A 22,603-nucleotide genomic window follows, 5' to 3' on the forward strand; every position below is an offset into this window, starting at 1 on the left:
TAATCTTTGAAATGCTTTATTATAATTCAGTACATGAGGAGGTCACAGAGACAGAATACATGAGGAGGAGGACACACATACAAAACAAATGCCCCCTTCCTCCCTCAAACCCCCTCTCAACACCTTCGACACCTCAGCCAACCTGAGAAAAAGGGGATGTTTGATTCCAACAATGAGGCAACGGAACATTTTCCTCCAAAAATAAATTAGACAGGCTTACGTCAAAATAAAAGTAATCTGTATTTCCAACACGTCGGCAGGTGCAGAAACTTAAACACACTGATGGTAGTAACTGAAACCAGCCACAAACAAACTAATAGGAATCATTCAGCGGGAAACCTGAATCTTTGTACAAATTTAACACCAAATCATCCAGTAATTATCAAGACATTTTCTTTGAAGTTGCAATTCTGACCTACTAGTGGTGCAGTCTGTTATGGATGTGAACGTCCAAATAAAACATTTAAAATATTTTACTGCCAGTTTCTATTACAAGAAGCTGTCGCCATATTTGTCAGGTACAGATTTGTCAACAAGCAATCATGCTGGCATCACACTCATATATTTATGGAATAATAGGAGGATGCATTGAGCATAAAGCTACATGGCTATATGCTGATGATGTCAGATTATTTGCAACAAATTAACATAAATATGTGCTCTTTGAAATAATTAAAAATTAACAAAGATTTTCTTTATTAAATCTGAATTTTTGGGCTTGCTGTCTGTGGAACAAAAGGATCAGGTTGTGGTTACTATTTTTTTGTCTTGTATTATTTCTTCTTTCTGGTCAAAATTCAACAAATATAGAGTTAGAAAATATAGTTCAGTATTTGTGTTTCACCTAAAGACCACTTTGTCGAAGTACTGATCAGCTACACAGGACCATAGTATAAAACACGGATGTATTTTCAGGTTGGAAAAATGAAGCCAATGCCCAAGTACCTAAACACTGCAATTTATCTGAAAGCCACTAGATGGTGGTAGCTAGGGTTGCAGAAAGACTTACGGTCCCGTTGAAGTTTCTTATGTGATGTTATGCACACTTTGCTCGAGAGTTGTCTGCAGTGTTGGATGTGATACAACCAATTTTGCTGTATTGGTAGCTAAGGAAATTTGTTTTTCCCAACTAGTTGGTAGTGGTTCCTCAATGTTTCTGCTGCACACTGGGTGTAATCTGTTGCAAAAAAAAAAAAAGGTCCACCACCAAAAACCTCCTGATGTTAAATTTGGTTGCTACCAAATTCCTCAGTTGACTAAAGTTTTTCATGTTTGTTTGCAAATACTTGCTAACTGCTAGGCTGCTAGGGTAGTAAAACTTGAAAAAGTTTGAAGCAAACCAGAACGGGAGAATGTTTGCCTCTAAAGTAAAAGTTCGGTTTCATGAAGGCAAATAGTATCCAGTTCCAGTTTGCATCCTTCTTTTCAGTTTAACTGTAGCTCGGACGGTAACTGACTACTGTTTGTAGACAAGTCTGTCACATTCATCCAAATTATGACCACTGCAATCTGCCAGTGACCAAAGCAATCACAAGGAAGTTTTTGCTAACCATCAGGTTGCCATCAGGTCACTGAACCATTTGTAGACAAGCGTGACTGGGGATTTAGAAATAATTTTCCCAGGATTTCAAAAACCAGTGGATGGCATTACAGTATCTACATCCACCTTTTTAGTGTCTGGCTGGAATCACATTTATGTATTTCAGGGGTTAATGTTCTCCTTTCTTATTTACAAATCACTTATCTACTGAGTAGATAAATGATAAAGTAATAAGAGTGTGTTATAATGAAAATCTTCTAAATGTTATGTGATCCAACCCAGAAAACATGTGAAATGGCTAACATTCTTGACTGTTTCCAGATACACCATATGGACAAAAATGCTGGGCCACACTTCCTAATCAGTAAATTCAGGTTTTTTCAGTTCCATTGCCACAGGTGTATAAAATCAAGCACTTAGCCATGCAGCGTCCCTCTACAAACATTTTAAACATTACAAAGAGTAGGCCTCTAGCATCAGCAAAATACGGCACCAGAAGCTTCATGGCATGGGTTTCCATGGTCGAGCAGCTCCTAATGTGTGGTTGGCCCAGTACTTTCATCCATATAGCATATCAAAGGTCTGCTGATGGCAGATTGCTCAACATCCGTGAAGATAATATTTCAAAATAAGACTTAAAGAAGGCTGTGGATTCTGCCGTCCAATCATTTTATAAGACAAATTATTGTTAACAGTAATAAAGGTTTTTGTGCACAAAGTCTCATAGGGCATGTTATCAATGGCCTACAGACGTGTTGGAAATAACATTATTTTTTTCTGTGTGTGTGGAATGTTCTGATTTGATCTTTTAGTTCAGTTCAGTTCCTTTTAGTCCCAGAGTTATACTCAGAACCTCAGAGCTCTCCAGATGATCCAAAGGTGAGTCCCTGTGCCACAAATAAACTGCAGGTGAGGTCTTCTGTTCTGGATCCTACTGGTCACCATGTGTGGTACAATATGCCCAGATACAAGTACAGAGAAACTGGTTCTGAACTCTCTTGGAGGTCCTGGCAGGGGTCTCATAGATATGAACTTTAGAGATCTGAATATTCAGGACTGGAGGTGTAACTTGAGAGCAGATTTTCTGATCCATACTTCTCTAAAAATGCATCTTGCCATTTTAAGCTTTTAGTGAAGACAGGAATTTCAAACCTTCAACTGCCACCTTTTAATCAAATGTAAAAAAAAAATGCAACAAAGTGAGTTTTGTGTTCAGTCTACTGTAGTTCATATAAACCAGAAGTGTGACTGCACCCTGAGAACTTTCCATTAAATCTAGACAAATAAAATAAATTCAGACATTTCACGACTCATTTAGACAGCAGAGTACATTTGCAAATACAAAATCTAAACACCAGATTCCACAAGAGGCAGATCAGCTCCGGACCATCTAGAGAGTTAAGAAGCAGATCATGCCGTACCAACATGAACAGAGCCAATAAGAATCAATCAAGGTGCCTTTAATGTTCTTGAGGAGGAGGTAGACAGAAGAGACAGATAACAGTGATGTGGTAGTCCTACTGTGGTGAAGTTGTAGTCCTTAATAACAGTCCTGAATCACGTCCTGCTGAGGTCAGTTTGTATCCTCTCTGTGGTGATTTTTTTTCCCCTTTGAGGTTAACGTGTCATCCGGTTTTGGTCAGACTGTAATTGTTTCTGTGGTTAAGTCCTGAATCTTCCTGGTTTGGCTACAATGGGGTTTGTGGTTTGCTAGGAAGAGGAAGAAGAAGAGGAAGCAGGTGACAGTTTTATCACAGATTGTGAAGGCTGTACACAAACATACATAATCTGTGCCATGATCACAAACTATATACCATATATACGGCTTCTGTTCACATTATCGGACATCTCAAGACAGCAAGACTACAGCTGGCCAAAATTATACTTTATGTACTAAAATCAAAAAGTGCAACTGTGAGAGAGCAGAATGTGGAAGAATTGAAGCTCAAAGGTCAGATCAGGAGTTCTACTACCATGCTAGTTGATATTATGGCAAACTGTGTGTTGTGCACCCTGAGTTCACTCTCAGGTGTCAGGCTGCCAATGCAGAGTTCTGCTCCAACATCCCGAGGCAGGGTCCTGAGGGGTTAGAGCATGATTTCCACTATGCAACCTAAGCCATGTTGGGCTGCACATGAATTTGAACACCCTGAAAGGAAGAGTAGCCAATTTAATCAGGTATAGTTATTTTTTTCTATTTACTTCGAACTTTCAGACAATCAGCTTTTCACTGGTAATGTCTTGGATGTTTATGTGAACACCGCTTACATACCTTAAAGATGTGTTATTCATAAAAGAAATCCAGATTAAGGAGTTTGGACCTTGACCCAGAACAAGAACAGTCTTCTATAAAAGCACGTCAGCACGATGCTTCAGTGGTAAGCCCTGTTGCATGTTCTCCCCATGTTTGAACAGCTTTTCTCTGAGAACTATGGTTTTGTCATAACTGCCATAACTGAAAACCAGGCTAGACTTATGCTCCCTGTTTAGGATAAGGACACTCTCACAAAATCCAGGAAGCCAGAAAGAGATGTTTCATCTCAATTGTTTTACTTCCTGGTAATATAAGTGTTATGGAAAAAGAAAAAAAAAAGTTGCTACATTGCACAGTACACAAAGCATTCTTGCAATAATGTTACTATTAACATAATACTTTTTCTCTTAGCAAAATATGTTTGTCAGCAAGATTGCTGAATTTCATGAAATCTGTTTACTGGTTTACATTTGGTACTAAAGTTTGTATAATTTCTTATATTTACTGAAGATTATTATTTCCAGATAGCTCTTTCCTGTGGGTGGTCAGTCAGAAGTGAGGTAATGTTAGCTACATGATTTTCCTACTGTCAGGGGGATTACAGTGAGAGTAATCCATTGTCATTAGTTTAACAGGACCAAACTGGCATATATTGTTATTTCAGAATGATGTCTATAAGTAACAACAGGAAATCCTGGGCTACAAACTGGGCTTTTCTTCTTCTGGGAGAGACTACCTTCCTTTGGTGTGGACTTTGGGCTTTGTGACTTGATGGACCTTTACAGAAAAGCTACATAACACATTAGAGGAAATAGATAAAACGGTCACAATGTTGGCACTTAAAATGATTTCTATGTAATTAATACATGTTTATGTGAATGAGATTGTCAAGACTGTTCTGGAACTTACAAAAACACTGCTTTGATTGCCTTTTTCCATCCTTTTTTTTCTTTTATTTTCAGACATTTTTAAATCAAGGCTACATGAGGTACACCAGGCTAAGGTAAACTTCATGTTGAGGTCCATACTGGGATCTGAAATGGATAATCTACCTTATTGATAACACCACCCGCTTTTGCCAGAGCAATCACGTGACCGGAACATCTGGCCAAAACATCTGGTCAAGCTTACAAAGAAGCCCAACTTCCCAAATCTAACATTTACTGTTGAAAGCAGGTACAGAACACTCTCTCTGCTGTTGGCTTATTGATCTTTGATGCCATGCCTCCATTTTCTGTTTTTCGGGGTCAGGTTGCATTGATAGCAAACTATGCAGGGTATTATTCTCCCAATGTCTGCAACATTTTTCAGTTACCCGTGGGAGTTCCCAGTTTTCTCTTGGCTGAAATGGGATCTACAATCTGCATGGCTCCTTCAAGCTTGGATTGTACTGGAACCTTCCAAAGGACAGTACTCAGAGGGAATCTCTAATTAGATGCTCAAACCACCACAGCTGGCTGCTTTTGATGCAAAAGAGCAGCATCCGAGATCCTTACCCTACCTATAAGGCTGAGACCCGATGAAAGAAAGTCTAAAAATCAGTCCATAAAAAGTGGATTAGATCTTGACACAAAGAACTGCTAAAAGTAGAGGTACAGGGCAATACTCTTGCATTTTCACCAGTAGATGTCAGATTTCATATACCCTCAAAGATGTAGTTTTGATACAATTTCATGTAATTTTAAGAACAGCCTAGCTACAGACATAGTGGCAGCTTTGTTCCAGCACTAGTCTTTGAATTGATTGCAACTCTATGAGTAAGCCGTAAGAGAACCGTTAATGTTTCGATATTCATCCAGTCAAGCTTGCAATGGAACAACCTGAGCTTTTCGAAATTTTTATGTAATAGATTAGAGCTACAGAATTTATATATTATTTTTATGTGGCTACTTAGCGGCCTATCCTTTCAATAGTCAAGGCCTGAACTGTTTGTTAAGAAAAGCAAACAGGAGAAGTGATAGACAATTTAGAGGTCTGGAACAAGTTTGTTTAGCCAGTACAAATACAGACTAGTATCTGTTCTAGCCAGTTAGCTTGCTACGGTCTGGACATTCTGTGTGCGCCTTTTTAAGAATTGATTTATAAATTTACCTTTACACAATCTTGGGAAAAACATGCAATTATGGCATCACCACATCAATTGGCCAAGTCCGGTTGCCTGTGACCAAACTGCCCCCTCTTCCTCTCCTTCTGTCTAGCTACTCCCTGTTCCAGCTGAGGTGGGATTTATAGTCTCAAACTGTCATCCATACAGTATGAAATTGTAATCCTGTTGCAGAGAATCAATTTCAGTTCCAGAGGTTGTAGTCCTTTTGCTGATTTTGCAGTCCGTGTGATGGTGACTTCCTGCTAGGCCTCCAGATTTTGGTTCTGTTGGCGGAGGGAAGGCTAGAAGAACCAACGAAATGCCTCACTGGCTGGGACAGAGGGAGGCCGCTAAGAATAGGAGACAAAATGTGGCATGAGACAGAGGAAAACTGACAGTAAAATCGAAATGACAAATTAAATACACACCTAAATGTCTGTTTTCTACTATTTCTTTCCTGAATCTTAGTCTTTTACCTTTGACTTTTTTTTGATATTGTAAATATTGGATCACATCAGCATCAGCGCTGGCTCGCAGTTTCTGCTGTGTTTCTTGAACCGTTTGTGTGGGTAAACACATCCGCAGTGATGCAGGCTGTAGATCAAAGTCGGTCTGCTGCGACTATACTCTGCCTTCCTCTGAAAAGCTGCCAGCAGAACTTCATAGAGTCAATATAGATTTCCTGTCTTGTCACCTTGTGATAAAGTTTAATTTCATTATAATTTGGGGTTTGGGATATAAATTAACTTTGAAAAATTAACAGCAGATCTCTTTGACTGTGTGGATACACAAACTATCACTGGTTTAGTTTAATACTGAGATAATCTTAAAAAAGAGGGTTTGTCGAAAGTAGAGCCACCAGTCACAAAGTAAAGTATTCATCGGTAAAGGAAAAGCATGTAAAAACAAGTTCTTTAATATAAATTAAAAGGTGACCCCAATAATGAAACAGTCCCCAGCATTTTTGGGGGTGTGGCCTCTTTGAGAGATGGTTGGCGACACAGGTTCAGCTCCGCTACATTTGGACTGTTTGATCTCTTTGAGCCTTTTGGAGGATTTTATTGCAATTATCTGATGATTAATATAGTCGTAACAGACTAATATATTTCAATGCAACTTTTCCTGTTGCTTTCGATCTTTTAATAAGATAGTAAGATAATAAGTTTCTTTTATGGTCCATGAAATAGTCTTTATACACCCCTGTACAGCTGCAATTCTGTATGGTCAGTGGTCTGTGGTTTTCAGTAGCGATACATTGTAGATTGACAGAGCCATATGTGACAATTTCGCTATTTTTAACCAACTATGACACATGTACTCTTCTTCTGTGCGAAACTGAAAAATATGTTTAAGAAAAAAACCTGAAAGACAAAAATGTTACTTCTCAGAATATACTACCACTTCATTTCCTTTATGGTGGTTTCCATCATATTCAACAAAATATGAGCTCAGTATTAAACTGGCTAAGTTTCATGTGACTATAATAAAATGCTTTCCCTTCATATGCTCTGGGTAAAAGAAGGCGTAGAAAAGTGCAGAACCAGTCAAAATGTGGGAGGTTTTTGTAAGATGTTTAAGATGTTGTGCAGTCTCACTTGAAGCATAATTTTTCAATCTGCATAATTGTTACATTGCTGTGTTTTGTTTTGTTTTTTCTTTTTTAATCTTCGATGGGGTTTTTTCACAGTTCTCCCATTCCTGGTGAACTCCTGTTGCTCCTGTCCTATTCTGACCTACTTGTCAACCAATTAGCATTTGGCAGATGCAAATGTCATATGGTAGCAATCTGTAGTTAGGATTTTGGAGGCCAGGATGGGAGCACGTCTGCGGTTGAAAACCCTTCTCTGCTCACTCCGTGAATAGAAAAATGTTTGAAGTGAAACCGAGTGTAAAAAAACAATGAAAAGTTTCCACCGCTGCCATGATCTCTCTTTGTATTTTATAACTTCACTCTTCTCTTTGGCTGGCTAACGGACCAACAACAAAACAAGCAAGAATGGCCCACAGACCAGTTGTACCACTTATTTGTACACTGGCGCCACTGCAGGTAGAAGGGTCATCCTTAGACTCGAACCATAAATTCTGCGTAATGAGGGACATGTGGTCACCCTACCTGCTAAGAGTTGACCATCGAAGAAGTCTGTGCTTCAGTTTTGGTCAGTGACACTCACTAATTAGCACAGTTAACTGATAACTCAATTACATCATCTCATCCAAATATGGTCACTTCTAGCTCCACAACCGCCAACATGACGATGGACATGAAGTTGAAATTAAGGCTTCAAAACTGGACTTCTTAAAAGTGACGACGCCTACATATGCGGGGTATGATATCCTTGCATATGTTGCATCGAGTGCACTGAAATCAGCTTTGACTGGTTTTGAAATCACTTTGAAGTTAGTGGCCAGTTTGCTCTGGGCTCTGACAGGTTATCCTGCTGCAGAGAAAGGTGGAGAAAACCCAGGGTGCTTTGCTGTTCATCTCACAGAGTAAACTTGGTGCCAGGCTGAGAGTTTGTCAGGTCGACATCAAAGAGAGCGGAAAGAATGAGGCAAGAGTGTGAAACCACCTGCTGACACACACACACACAGAGAGAGAGAGAGAGAGAGAGAGAGAGAGAGTTGCCCTCACAAACATTCACATACTTTGTAACACACGCGCACACACACACGCCGCTGTCACTTGCCGTTAGCCTCCACAGGTCCAATTAGCGTGTAATTGAGGAAGATTATGGCTGCTAATTCACTCTCTTCCCATCACACACACACGCACTCTCAGTGTTTCAGCGCGTGTCCTCACAGCACATGTGTGCAGATGAGGGAATAATTAGTGATAGTTTGTAGCGATTCCCACAGGAAGTGCGTGTGCGTGTGTGTGTGTGTGTGTGAGAGAGAGAAAGGGAGAGAGATATATAGAGTCATCAGTGAGGTCGAATGCTGGTGTCAAAGAATTATTGATCGCCACTAATTCTTATTGCGCTCACACACTCTTATACACACGCACGCACACAGCAGTGGTAGATCACATAAATATTCGCCGTTCCCTCCCTCTCGCCTGGCCGCTTTATCACCGTGAATCAGTGTTGGTGTGTGTGTGTGTCTGCTGGCGGATTGCCAGACCTCAGCAGGGACCGAGCTCTCGCTTTTCACCACCCACCATCTGCACAGCACTCACACACACACACTCAGCAGGGTGAGCGATGCCTTCCAGCTCGAGCATCACTGCCAGTGATCTGGGTTAAGTGAGCCAGGACACACACACACACACACACCGAGACACACACGCACACCGAGATGCACACATACACACAGACAGAGATGCGCACACGCACAGAAGAAAGAGAAGATGAGACATTTGCTAACGTCCAGCCAATGCTGTGTGCGTCCACGTGTGTGTGCGTGCGTGTGCGTGCATGAACTCACCTCCAGCACCCCCCCTCCTCCCCCCGGCTTCTTCTTCAGCTCCTCGCACTTCCTGAACTTGCAGATCTGGTGACCCGTCTTCCTGTTGCGGCACGATGAGCAGACGCCACAGTTGATGAGCCGCCTGCACGGCCCGCACACGCCACACCGCTTCCTCTTTCTTTTAGCCACCGTCCCGGATGACGAAGATGATGATGACGACAGGGAAACGGCCGCCGCTGTCACGCCTGATGATGGGGGCGAGGAGGAGGAGGGGCAGGGGGAGGAGTTGGCATGCTGCTGGCAGTCTGTTAGCGCCCGCTGGCCGCCTGTCATCTGAAAGGCGCTGCTAGCGTCTGAGATCCCGCCCCCTGCTGACCCCATCGCCATAACAATGACCCCGGGAGGTAGTCCCAGCCCCCCCAGGAAGCTGCCACCCATAACCCCTCCTCCGTTGCAGCTGCCACCCTCTGATAGGCCTATCATGTCCGCGTGGGTGTGTCCCTGCTTGTTCATGACGCCACAGTCTGTTCCGCCACTGTATCCAGGAAGGAAGTTCCCGTTGCTTGATGCCATGGCGTGATGGTGTGCCGTTCCCTGTGAAACAGGAAGCGAGGCAGTGTGTCCGTGTTTCTCAGCCCCTCCACCGTCACTGCTCCCACCACCTCCTCCCCCTCCCGACCCACTGCTGCTGCTCTGGTGCATGCTGGTACTATGGGGGTGCGAGGAGGTCATGTGACCCGGCGTCGCAGAGGGGTGATGATGGTGGTGGGGGTGGTGCGTCGGCGTGGCCGCCACGGGTTTAGGTCGGCCCCAGAACATTGCCGCCGGGTGGTTCATGTTCATGTTCATGTTGTCGTGGCAACCCCAGGGCGTCGTTGCCATAGCCCCAAGCCTGGCAGCGGTGGGAGGGAAGATGGGGGTGGCCGCGGCCAAGCGGGCGGCAAGTTTGGCTGACTGAGGGAAGTTTGTAACGTTCATGTTCATGTTGACGTTGGTCTTGTAGAAACTGGCGATGGAGGAGCGGTAACGATCCATCTCTGTAGTGTAGTCCAGCATGGGAGCCAGGCCCGACACCTGCAGGACATAGCACCAATCACTGTTATCAATACCAGCCATAATCAATTTAAAAAAGCACACGGATAAAGTGGCTTTACAGGGAGGTTGGTGGGCAGAGCTGTCTTCATGGAGCAAAATACAAAGGACAGAGCGGTTCACCTGTTAATGGAGCCTCAAATATCAGCAAACACCAAGGCGACAGAGTTGATACTATGCCTAATGACGACTGCTAAAAGCTGGCTACACACCAACAAGTCCACCTTTGAATTGCCCAACAAAACCAAAATGAAGGTATGGAGTGGCCTAGCCAAAGTCCAGATTGAGCTGCTGTGGCATGACCTTAAACAGGCTGCTCATGCTTGAAAACATTCCAGTGTGGCTGAATTAAAACAATGCTGCATAGTAAAAGTGGGCCAAAATTCCTCCACCATGACACGAAAGACTCATTGGCATTGCAGTCGTTGCTGCCAAGAGTGGAACAACCAGGTACTGTTTAGAGCAGGGGTCCCCAATCCCAGTCCACGAGGGCCGGTGTCCCTGCAGGTTTTAGATATGTCCTTGTTCCATCACAGCTGATTTAAATGGATAAATTACCTTCTCAACATGTCTTGAAGTTCTCCAGAGGCCTGGTAATGAACTAATCGTGTGATTCAGGTGCGTTGACCCAGGGTGATATCTAAAACCTGCAGGGACACCGGCCCTCGCAGACTGGGATTGGGGACCCCTGGTTTAGAGAACAATTACTTTTCACAAAGGACCTAGTGGGTTTGGATAGCTTTTTTCCTTAATAAATGAAACCATAATTTAAAAACTGTGTTTTGTATTTACTCAGGCTATCTTTGTCTAATATTGACATTAAATCTAAACGATTTACCGAATTTCCCAGAGGGATTAATAAAGTTTTATCTAATCGAATCTAAAAAAAAAATCCAAGACATATATGCAAATCGCTACAAAATCTGGAAGGGAGCAAATACTGTTGCACAGATCTGTTCCACGTTTTCCTGCCTTCACAGCTCACAAAGAAATATCCGCTGTATTCACCAGTGCAGTTTTATTCATCTCTATTATTTGCCTACAAACATTTGTTCATAAGAGCCAATCTAAGAACTACTTTATTCCAAAGTACAACTCTTAATGAACAGTACCACATTCTGTCTTTGTAGTAAATCCATTTTTGCCTAGACTTCGTCTGTCGTCTCACTGCAGGAAACATTTATTTTGCAGTTGGTCTGACCACACCGTCGCTGTATTCTCTGGAGCAGAGTGACAAGAAGGAAACTGAAAAGTAAAAGTTCTGTAAATGTGAGCATTAATTAAGCTGGCAGTCCCCCCCCTAGCTGTGAAAATGTGGGGGTCATTTTCACAGCTAATGGATCAATCCTTAAAAGGCTTGTTTCGTTCTTTGAAAGTAACGCAGTGGATTGGACTAATGAGAAAGCGTATTGACCGAACAATCGACCAGCTGACCCTGAGATCGGCGCCCTCGCAGCAGAGCAGCGGTGGGTTCTGTAATTGATGCCTACCTGGATGATCTAATTGAGTTTTTGGCAATGACCCGAGGCTAGTTTCAACAGGAACCTTCTAAATTTAATTTGATTTAACCTTCACTTCACCCGCTGATTCTCCAGCCCTGCACTGGGAGACCAACATGGATGCAAAAGTTTACACGTCAACTCACCTGTCCTTGTCCGCCGTAGCCATGGTGATTCGGGTGATGGTGCGAGGGGGCTGAGCTTCTCTGGAGCATCGAGGAGAGGTCACTGTCCACACACACGCCACTCGTCATGCCCGACATGACCTCACGCACACATATACATACAAGCGCACACACACACTCACTCACACACACTCGGGTGGGCTTTGTTGCACAGGAAGCTAGTTAGTTCTGCGTGGTCGCCACGTTTTGCTCTGAAAGTAAAAAGAAAAGTCAGGTGAAGGCGCTGCATTCAATAAAGAGAACCCTCACTCTCGTGGATCATCTTTTTCAGGCTCAGCAACAAGATTTTCTGTGGTTTTAGTCCCACAAATGATCTACAGAGAGTATTTTAATGGAGCTGATTGATTGGTCAGTTAAGTCGGCAGGCCATTACCCTCAGTTATTCACGTCTAATCTGAAAGTAAACCCAGAAAGTAAAGCCGTCAGAGGACATGAAAGACCGACTATCCTGTGACAGCAAGCGAGGGGAAATCCCTTAAGCCTGCATTCCCTCTGAGGTTCAGCAGGGGGCGACTGCTCATAGCTGCAAAAAGAAGTCTAACTGTGTAGAAGTCTGATTCTAACTCGATGTCTGACCTCGGCTAATGCTTTCCTAATGAATTTAGAAAATTATAGGAAATTTAGTCGAGAATAAGCTCTCCTCAAATCATCACATCAACAGCTCACTTGGTTTCAAAAACCATGATGGCAGCGCACAAAACGCTCCAACAAACTACCTGGTGACATCACGGTGGCTACGTCTTATCTTTTATATGGAGATGGCGATGACACAAGGCTGCAAACAAAAGAGGAAACAAAGAACAAGCTGCCATCTTCTTCGTCTTCCTTTGTGGAATTCCCTTTTCCTCAGGTGATGACGTGCCCCTGAGCAAGCAAGCGCCGAATCCCCACCAGGGACACCACAACATCCGACATCGAGTGAACTGAGGCCGCTATTTGTAGCTCGTCAGCGTCAGTTTCAAGGCCAGGTCGTGACCCCAGTGCTTCCACGGAGGGCACTCAATAGGCAAAAAAGTTCACGTAAGGCAGATCTCAGGTCCAAGCAGAGGCCTCGAAATATCAGAAAGGGTGGAATAATCTGATTATAAGTGACCTCTGACCTCTCGGTGTGCACACGCACAAACTCACACACACACAAATGGTTAAGTCCAACTGTAAAGGAGTCATTGTCGTTTGTGAGCGTGTGCAGAATAAACGGGCTGCAAATGTGTGAGCTTGAAAATGTGTGTGCGTGGAGAAAGAAAGAGACTGAAATTGTGTCCCTGTGTGTGTGTGTGTGCGTGTCTATGTGAAAAGAATTGAATGTGCGCAGCCTCAAATGTGTGTGTGCGTCCGTGCGCTCTGCTCTGCGTGCGTGTGCGCAGCCAGTGTGTGCGTCAAGCCTGTGTGTGTGTGTGTCTCTCGCAACATCCCCCCCCCCCCCCCCTTCCTCACCACCACCACCACTCTCCCACTCCCCCGAGGCGTAACTAATTACCCTGTCTGGTCAACCGGGCTGGCGCGAGCTCCGACAGAAGGTCATGGTGGCCACCGGCCGCGAGGGGGGAAAACGGCTCTCCCACGCGACACATTAACACCTCCCCTCCTTCCTCCCCCCCCCCACCTCCCCCGGCACAGCACGAGAAAGGAAAAGGAAGGAGGGAAGGGAGGGGAAGAAGGAGGAGAGGGAGGGGGAGGGGGAGTGTTGGGGGGGAGGGGGGTCAATCAAAAAAAAAAAAAAAAAATAGCCAGACTCGATAACGAGCGGTAAATACCGTGAACACAGCATGCAGTCCGACAGAGAGAGGAGGAGTAAACGAGAAGATGGACGGCGCTTGCTGCTGCTGCTACTTACCGGGCCCGCGAGGAGGAGGAGGTGGTGGAGGAAGAGGGTGATGAGAAGAAGAGGAGGAAGGAGGAGAAGAGGAAGAAGACCGTCTGGGAATTAGCCCGCCACGGATCATGGCTGGCGGGAAGGAGACAGAGAGAGAGAGGAAAGGAGAGGAGAGGAGGGGTAGGGGGGAGAAAGGAGCACCGGGAGGGATTTGTCGGTCTGTTGGTACCGAGGAGAGGAGGAGGAGGAATGGAGGGGGGGGAGGAGGAGGGGGGTAACGGATAACGGGGGGCGGATGGATAATCACCTGGGCTTGGCACAAGCCAGTGCGAGGCAGGGAGAGAGAGACACACAGAGAGAGAGAGAGAGAGGCGTTAAATTAGCCCGGGTGAGGCGAGGAGGAAGCAGCTCTGTGGAGACCCTGCAGGGGTGGGAAAAAGAGACGAGCTCGAGGAAAGGGAAAAAAAACGGCACCATGGGAAGAAAGGAGAAGGACGGGGGAGAGGGAGGGGGTAGGGGGTGATGAATAATGGCGGAGGTTATGAACGGATACGTGCGTCGCTCTTGCGACAGAGTGAAGGGAGCGAGGGAGGGGGGAGGGTGGTGGCAGGGGGTACACACAACGCTGATGTTCAGTAACAGGGAGGGGAGGTGTGTGTGTGTGGTGGCTTGTGCCCTCCGCCGTGTCTCCTGTTGTCAGCGGCGCCCGTGGCGACGTGCCGTGGCGTGTGCGCAGTGTGAACGGTCTGATTGGCACTGAGGCGAGGTGAGGCGAAAACAGGAGGCGCGAGACCCTGCAGATGATTGGCTGCCTGCCGGTAACCGAGAGAGAGATGGAGAGACCTTAGAAACCACACGGAGAGAGAGAGCTGAGCGAGGAAACACTGAATGAATTTACTCGCTATTTTTGTGACAGTGTGGATGATTTTAACTGAGTCCTGTGACTTTGTTGGATTGCTGTTGTATTATTAGTGCGATTGTTTACTACATTTTTGTTAATGTGGACTTGTTGGACCCAGATGTGCCCACATTTAAAGAGGTCGGAGGGTAAAGTTATCAGAATGTTGTGGTCGTTTCTCAAAAAGTTTAAAGTGTTAAACATCACTTGTTACTTTCCTTAAAAGCAATGCAGTGTGTTGCTTATTTACTCTCCAGAGAAACTAATTTGGTTACTGTTACTTTTGCTTAACTCTGTAACATGAACTTAAACACACTGTCACATAACGTGATAACAATATAAACCTGAGGCTACAGTTCCACGCACCGCCACAAACCCCTATCCTCATCATATATGCTAATGAGAATACGCATATGATTTTTCTTATAGTACAAACACAAAACCAACAACAACAAGCAAACTTTGAAGTGATTGCTGCTGCGTATAAAGCACCTTTCCGCTTAGTCTGGGGAGTTATTTCACCCACACCTTGTCTAACAATTGCACACACATACACACACAAACACACACACAGGCTCATCAGGTACGGTATCTTGCCCAAAAATATTTTTTTACATAAAGAGTAGAGCAGCCAAGGACAGTAGACAACCTGCTCTTCCTCTCCGCTACAGCAGCAAAGCAGCTTTGCATTGACTCAGAATCGAACCCGGATGAACTACTCTAACTACGGCTGCAACGATTCATCGAGTAATTCCAGTAATTTGATTATAAAACTCTTGACACAGAGAGTGCTTCATTTAACACATGACTCTGCAGTATGCCGATGTGTTAAATCAGCAGTCCCCAACCTTTTTTGTGCCACAAACCGGTTTGTGTCCGACAATACTTTCATGGACCGGCCTTTAAGGTGTCGCAAACAAATACAACAAAATAAAACCAGTACCGGTACCCAAAAAAAGATTTATTCATAACACACAGGAAAAAACCCAGGGAAACCGAGTCAATGATAAAAATGATTAAAAGAAAATAACGATAAAAAACAATAAAAACCCTGAAAACAGTACATTTCACACCCAAGCCTCAACTGTCACGGCCCGGTACCAAGCGCCTCACGGACTGGTGGATTGGGGACCGCTGTGTTAAATGATGAAAAGATAAACATTTCATTCTTGTAACTAAAAACAGCTCTGCAGTAGGAACGTATTTAGGAGCAGTGTTTGAATAAAAAGTCTGAAAACGTTAAGCCCACACAGCCCCCAGTTTTAAACAAAAACACAGATAACATAGCAGCAGTGATGATGACGCTGCCACAGTTTTTTTTAATGAGATGGTAAGCTCAAACTGAGTAAAAGAAAGAGTGTTTCTAGTGTTTAAAAGAGAGGCCCTGTTCCTGTAATCACCATTAAAACCTTAACTGGGAAAAAGCTAGCAGGAGTCCTTCATCAAACCACCTGATCAATAAACTCCGACATGAAGAAAAGGAAACTTTGTGGCATTTCCCTCCACCACTGTTTGTTTTACACAGCAAAAAGTCTGCAGTATGCCTCCAGAAGGTGTATTCAAATTTTATATGGAAGCGATACCTCCAGCAAATAGTGGTGACTCTAAAGGGGGGCATGGGGTGTACTAGTCCAGATTTATTTCAAGGCTTTCATACCATTTTTTTTAGATTGAAAGTGGAGTAATATAAAATATTTTATCAATTAAACTGGATTCGTGTTTAAAAATATAAAAATAAAAGCTTTTTTCACAGGCCAATAAAAATGTACATGGGCAACTCTGAGCCACTGACGTGAGGGTTGTTGTTCGGTTGGACGCTATTAGTTAACGTCTATATCATCATAGCGTCTGTTTTCCGCAGGACAAAAAGTTGCCTCCAAGAAAACAGGCAAGAAAAAAGAGTAAAGGTATGCTTTATTTTCGATTGCGTATATATCTTATTTTATTTGACTTTGCCCTTTGATCGTACTTGAGATTATTTATATATTTTTGAATTTAAGAAAATGTTTTCAGTATGAAATGTACATCCAGTCAAAGAGTTTAGTTTTGTTGGTTTTTTTATAAAAAAGATATTTTATGCACTTAAACTTTAAAACATTGTAATTTCTAAAATGCAAACTAATATGCAGTTCATTCTGAAAGACCTGTGGGTTGTTTTTTTTTTTTTGCTTTGAATGGGTTTTATTGCTCATCAATAAGACAAAAGCATTTCTTATCCGATTAAAAGACGGACTAACTGATAACTAACTTGATTACCAAAATAATCAATAGCTGTAGCCCTAGCTCTAACCAGTATACCACCAATACTTAAAAATGCAGGTCAAATGGAGGCTCCAGTGTCCAAGCCTAATTCCTCATCACTGCCTTTGTTACCCGTTGAAGTTCAGGCTCTGGCTGCTGGGCTCAGGTCTGCATACACTCAGCTTTGATGTCACTCTAGGATCTTCGCTAGCTTTATGTTATTATTGTCTGTGCAGATATCTGCTGAGGACAAAGGTTGTGCTAGTAGCACAATGAATTTTTTGACACAGTTTGCATGCTCTTGTTTTTTTGTACATTAACAATAAAAGCAATAAAACCTTTTCACTCAATTGGAGCTCTAAATTAGCTTTTTACACCAAGTAACAGACATTCAACATTTACATTCAACATGTTAGACAACATTGTTTAACATTTGCACTCACTCACATGAAAGCATTAGGGTTCAGTATATTGCCCAAGCTCACTTAGATATGCAGAGTAACCAGAGTAACCACTCACTCACTGATCGGTAAACAACCCACTCTTCCTCCCGAGTTACAATCTCAAAACAGTTTTACTTTGGCCAGGAATCACACCTATGTCAACTGCTTGGAAGGCAACTAAGCTAACTATACATCCAGTGCTGAAACATACAGATAGAAATGGGACATACAACACTGCAAGGTGAACTGCTAATTACTGCCTTTGTTACCTTTTTAAGTTCAGGCTCTGGCTGCTGTGCTCAGCTTGGCATACACTCTTGGCTACATTTGTGTTAGCAGGCTGTCTGTGCAGGTGCTTTCACAGACATGCTAACACATGCTAAAAGTTGTGTTGGCAATCAAATGTAGTTGTTTTGTGATCCAGTTTGCACTTTACCATTACAGTCCTCTCTTTTTATGCAATAAAAGCCTGCAAGTCCACTCCTCAAAAATTGTAGATTGCTCCACTGTTTTCCTCCTCCCGCCACACAAACTGAAATCACTTGATGCTATCGTAAAAAACACTTTGCGGTATTACAAGTAGCTCAAAGGTCACAACAAATAATGGGATGTAAAAAAACACTATATGGAAAAATTATGTGATATGTCAGTGAGTGAGTAGTGTTGGTATGTTTGCATGTGAGCACTTGTGATAAATGAAATGCTGCTTGAGTGTAGAAAAGAAGCGCAAAGGGAGGACTGAGCAGCAATTTTCGTCTCTCACCTGCAGCAAAAAACAGAGACACAAAAGCTACGTCCACATGTACACTTGTATTTTGGCGAATGTGGCTTTTTCTTTGCTATATGTTTTTGTGCACATGTAAATGAAGCATATGAAAGACTCGGTTTTTACATTTACACACGAAAAAGGAAAACAGAGATGCTGTCTTGCGATGTTTTTGCCTTTATCTACTTTTTCTACTATGTAATACCAGGTTGAGATGCAAATGAGGAGACTTCACTCAGGCAAGTCTGCTGGACCAGATGGAGTGAGTCCCCTCGTCCTCAAAGCCTGTGCCCCCCAGCTGTGTGGAGTCTTTCATAAATTGTTTATGCTGAGTTTGAGTCTGCAGAGGGTCCCAGTGATGTGGAAGACATCATGCCTCGTCCCTATTCCAAAGACGCCACGTCCCAGTGGCCCCCAGGATTACAGGCCCGTGGCACTCTCCCACATCATGAAGACCCTGGAAAGGCTCATCCTGGACCAGCTGCGACCCATAGTAAGACCACATCTGGATCCCCTTCAATTTGCTTATCAGCCTCATCTCGGAACTGAGGACGCCATCATCTACCTGCTCAATCGTGTCCACACCCATCTGGACCAGCCGGCGAGCACTGTGAGGGTCATGTTTTTTGACTTTTCTAGTGCTTTCAATACCATCAGGCCAACCCTCCTGGGTGATAAGTTAACAGCGATGCAGGTGGATGCTTCTCTGGTGTCCTGGATTGTTGATTACCTGACAGGAAGACCACAATATGTACATCTCCCACAGTGTGTGTCTGACAAGTTAATCAGCAACACAGGGGCACCACAGGGGACTGTCCTCTCCCCCTTCCTCTTCACCCTCTACACCACAGACTTCAGCCACTGCACAGAGACCTGCCATCTTCAGAAGTTTTCTGATGACTCTGCGGTGGTTGGATGCATCAGCAGGGATGATGAGACAGAGTACCGGGCTGTGGTCGACTCCTTTGTCACGTGGTGTGAGCAGAATCATCTGCAGCTCAACATGGCAAAGACCAAGGAATTGATAGTGGACTTCAGGAAGACCAGGAAACACTTGACCCCTGTTTCAATCCAGGGGGTCAGTGTTGACATTGTGGAGGACTATAAATACCTTGGAGTACACATTGACAATAAACTGGACTGGGCTAAAAACACCACAGCACTTTACAGAAAGGACCAGAGTCGTCTCTATTTTTTGAGGCATTCCACATCTGCCAGAAAATGCTCAGGATTTTCTACAAGTCTGTTGTGGTCAGTACAATCCTCTATGCTGTTGCATGCTGGGGGAGCAGGCTGAGGGTCGCAGATGCCAACAGACTCGATAAACTGATCCGTAAGGCCAGTAATGTTGTGGGGATGGAGCTGGACTCCCTCAAGGTGGTGTCGGAGAGGAGGATGTTGTCCAAGATAAAGACAATGTTGGATAACACCTCCCACCCACTCCATGACATGCTGGTCAGTCACAGGAGCACGTTCAGTGAGAGACTGAGAGTACCGAAAAGCACCACTGAACGACACAGGAAATCATTCCTGCCTGTGGCCATCTCCCTGTACAACGCATCCACTTAACACACTGTTTACTGCTACAGCTACACATGTTTCTTTTTCAGCTATTTATTAATAAGTGACTTTTATGTATATATATATATATATATGTATATATTGTGCTATTCTTAGTTAGTGTAGTGTCTGTCTTGTTAATGTTTGTTTATAATGGAGCACTGTAACAAAAAATAATTTCCCCTAGGGATCAATAAAGTATTCTGATTCTGATTCTGATTTTCAGTCAGATTAGGGTTATATGTTTGTTTGGGTCTTGACAACGCTTGAGATGGGGTTTTTTTTTTTAGTTTTATGTGGATGGGGGTATTTTATTTAAAGAAACTTGGGGGAGCTGTTTTAAAAATTAACCGTGTACGTGTGGATGAAGACAAAGGCAACTGCGACCCAAGAGGTGGGCTCTTTTTATTTTTTCAGCATCTAGTCATTGATCTAAAGGATACTTTAGGACACATCACTTATCCTATTTAGCCTATTAACTTTACAACACAGCTGAATCTATAATGCTGACAGAAAGAGGGGATAATTGTAAAATGCCAACATGTTCAGTTGTTACATGTTACCAAGCCAAGAAGAAGGAGACAAAGGAGACACTGATACTTGATACAGACACATAGTATACTATAGTAAACACCAGTGTGAAATGTAAAATTTGGTTCTAAATTTCTTTGTCTAATGTGTATAATGACACAAAATCACCAGGCAAAATAGGTACACTCGAATAAGAGGATAACTCTTATTTAACTACATTTAAGTACTGCATAAATAATTTTAAATAAGGCCTAAATTGTAGGTATTTTACAGGAAAGGAGAAACAAATTATACTGTAATTAATTTTTCAATACAGTGGTCCCTCACTATAACACGTTTCACCTTTCGCTGCCTTGCTGTTTCGCATGAAATTTTGCATGCTTTGTTTTTTACTGAGCCCCGCAGGGGACATGGGAGAAAAAAAATGAAGATGAACTTTTGCGAGATCTCGCAAAACTTCAAACTGGTGGGTAACAGACATCTCCAAAAACGTTGGAGCACCTTTGCAAATATGTGATGTCTTGATAAACCAAGCAGATATTTGAAGTTTACACAGCTACATTCTCGCCTGAAAAGGCTGGCCCACAAAGGACACATTTGGAGCAGCCTTCGAATTGGGCCAGCCTTCGTCGCCTGGGTCGTCAGCTTCAAGCTGGCAGCCTCTGAAGGATGCAGCCTATTTTGCGAGATCTCGCAAAAACGTTTGCGAGATCCCGAGTTGCTTTTGCGAAATCTCGCAAAAGTTCATCTTCATTTTTGTTCTCCCATGTCCCTTGCAGGGCTCAGTAGTTTTTTCTTTTTCTTCTTTTTTTTTTTTTTTTTTACAGCACATTGTGTTCTGCATCCTGATTGGGTGTAGACCAGATAAGAGAGAGATAAGATAAGATAAGATAAAACTTTATTAATCCCTCGGGTGGGTTCCTCTGGGAAATTCGGTTTCCAAAAGCACAGCACCGACAGAAGTTACAGAGCGTGAGCAGAATATTATATATATACACACACACACATATATAAATACAGAGACATATATAAATAAAATATACGAAGGGGATAAATAGGAATAAAAATAAAAATACAAGTGAATTGCACATTTAAAGTATTGAGGTCTATTGCACCGTTGACTATTAACAAGAGTATTGCACAAAAGGTATTGCACAGTGAAGTGAAGAGGCACTACAGCTTAGTTGTTCCCCCCTCCTTTGTCCTCCTGTTTCCCCTCCCTCTCCCCTCCAGAGAGGCGTTAACCAGTCTGATGGCGTGTGGGACAAAGGAGTTTTTAAGTCTGTTGGTTCTTGTCTTTGGGAGAAGCAACCTGTCACTGAACAGACTCCTCTGGTTGTTTATGGCCGTGTGCAGAGGATGCCCAGCATTGTCCATAATGTCCAGCAGTTTTTTTTAGTGTCCTTTTCTCTGCCACTGTCACCAGAGTGTCCAGCTTCATGCCGACCACAGAGCCAGCCTTCCTGATCAGTTTCTCCAGCCTGGATGAGTCCTTTGCTGTGCTGCTCCCCCAGCACACCACAGCATAGAAAAGTACTCCAGCAACCACTGACTGGTAAAACATCCTCAGGAGCTTCCTGCAGATGTTAAAAGACCTCAGCCTCCTGAGGAAGTACAGTCGGCTTTGGGCTTTTTTATACAGGTGCTCTGTGTTGCTTGACCAGTCCAGTTTGTTGTCCACCCACAGCCCGAGGTACTTGTACTTGTTGACCACCTCCACCTCCTCCCCCTCTATCTGAACCGGCAGTGGACCTTCTCTGGACCTCCCGAAGTCCACAACCAGTTCCTTAGTCTTTGAGGTGTTGAGTTGCAGGTGGTTTGTGTGACTCCATGTGACAAAGTTCCTCACCAGACTTCTGTACTCCTCTTCCTGATCATCCCAGATACACCCCATGATGGCTGTGTCATCTGCAAACTTCTGAATGTGGCATAATTCAGAGTTGTAGCAGAAGTCAGAGGTGTACAGGGTGACCATTGTCAATCAATCTCGTGCTATGTCTCCTGTACATTACAGAATGTGTCCAGCTTGTCAAGTTTAAATAAATCTTCGATCGCTACCAGTGTGGCTTTGAAGTGCTGTACTGTGTGTTTGTAAGTTTTCTCGCCAACAAACACAACAATGTCGATGAAACGTTTTGCACCGTCAAAGTCACCTGCGGGTGTCTTTGGTTTCATTCTATAATACTGGACTTATTTTTCTACAAAGGTTTGAACTTTGAGAGTGTTTAAACAAGAGAGAAAAGTGTGAAAATGTTCATGCCCATCTGAGAAAAGTGTATAAAGTGTGTTG

The 22,603-nt window shown here is 43.5% G+C and overlaps 1 protein-coding gene across 6 annotated transcripts; it reads right to left on the reverse strand.

Moving 5' to 3' along the window:
* LOC146389991 (uncharacterized) lies at positions 1-14,588 on the reverse strand. 6 transcript variants are annotated; one of them, XR_014799780.1, is made up of 5 exons: positions 13,896-14,175; positions 12,023-12,252; positions 9,304-10,359; positions 5,886-6,230; positions 1-3,250 (listed from the first exon to the last, which is right to left on the reverse strand). XR_014799780.1 is itself a non-coding variant. In XM_084923080.1 (4 exons), exons 2-4 carry the CDS (start codon positions 12,137-12,139, stop codon positions 6,183-6,185), a joined length of 1,221 nt encoding a protein of 406 aa, XP_084779206.1. In that variant the 5' UTR covers positions 12,140-12,252; positions 13,896-14,175; the 3' UTR covers positions 1-6,182. The 6 variants fall into 6 exon arrangements, 5 of the variants coding, with proteins under 5 accessions (XP_084779206.1, XP_084779204.1, XP_084779201.1 ...); XM_084923080.1 differs by having other exon boundaries at positions 1-6,230; XM_084923078.1 differs by lacking the exons at positions 1-3,250; positions 5,886-6,230; positions 13,896-14,175 and adding exons at positions 7,201-8,450; positions 14,182-14,588.
* Between the last annotated feature and the right edge of the window lie 8,015 nt (positions 14,589-22,603).

This window comes from Perissodus microlepis, chromosome 3, assembly GCF_051167445.1.
Source record: "Perissodus microlepis isolate ML-2025 ecotype Zambia chromosome 3, ASM5116744v1, whole genome shotgun sequence".
NCBI classification, from domain to species: domain Eukaryota; kingdom Metazoa; phylum Chordata; class Actinopteri; order Cichliformes; family Cichlidae; genus Perissodus; species Perissodus microlepis.

Coding starts and splice junctions, on each gene's coding strand:
- LOC146389991 (XM_084923078.1), bottom strand. CDS start 12,139: ATGTCGGGCATGACGAGTGGCGTGTGTGTGGACAGTGACCTCTCCTCG. Junction 10,360..12,022: donor GCTACGGCGGACAAGGACAG/GTGAGTTGACGT, acceptor TATGTCCTGCAG/GTGTCGGGCCTGGCTCCCAT. Junction 8,451..9,303: donor GAGGAGGGGGGGTGCTGGAG/GTGAGTTCATGC, acceptor GTGTGTCAGCAG/GTGGTTTCACACTCTTGCCT.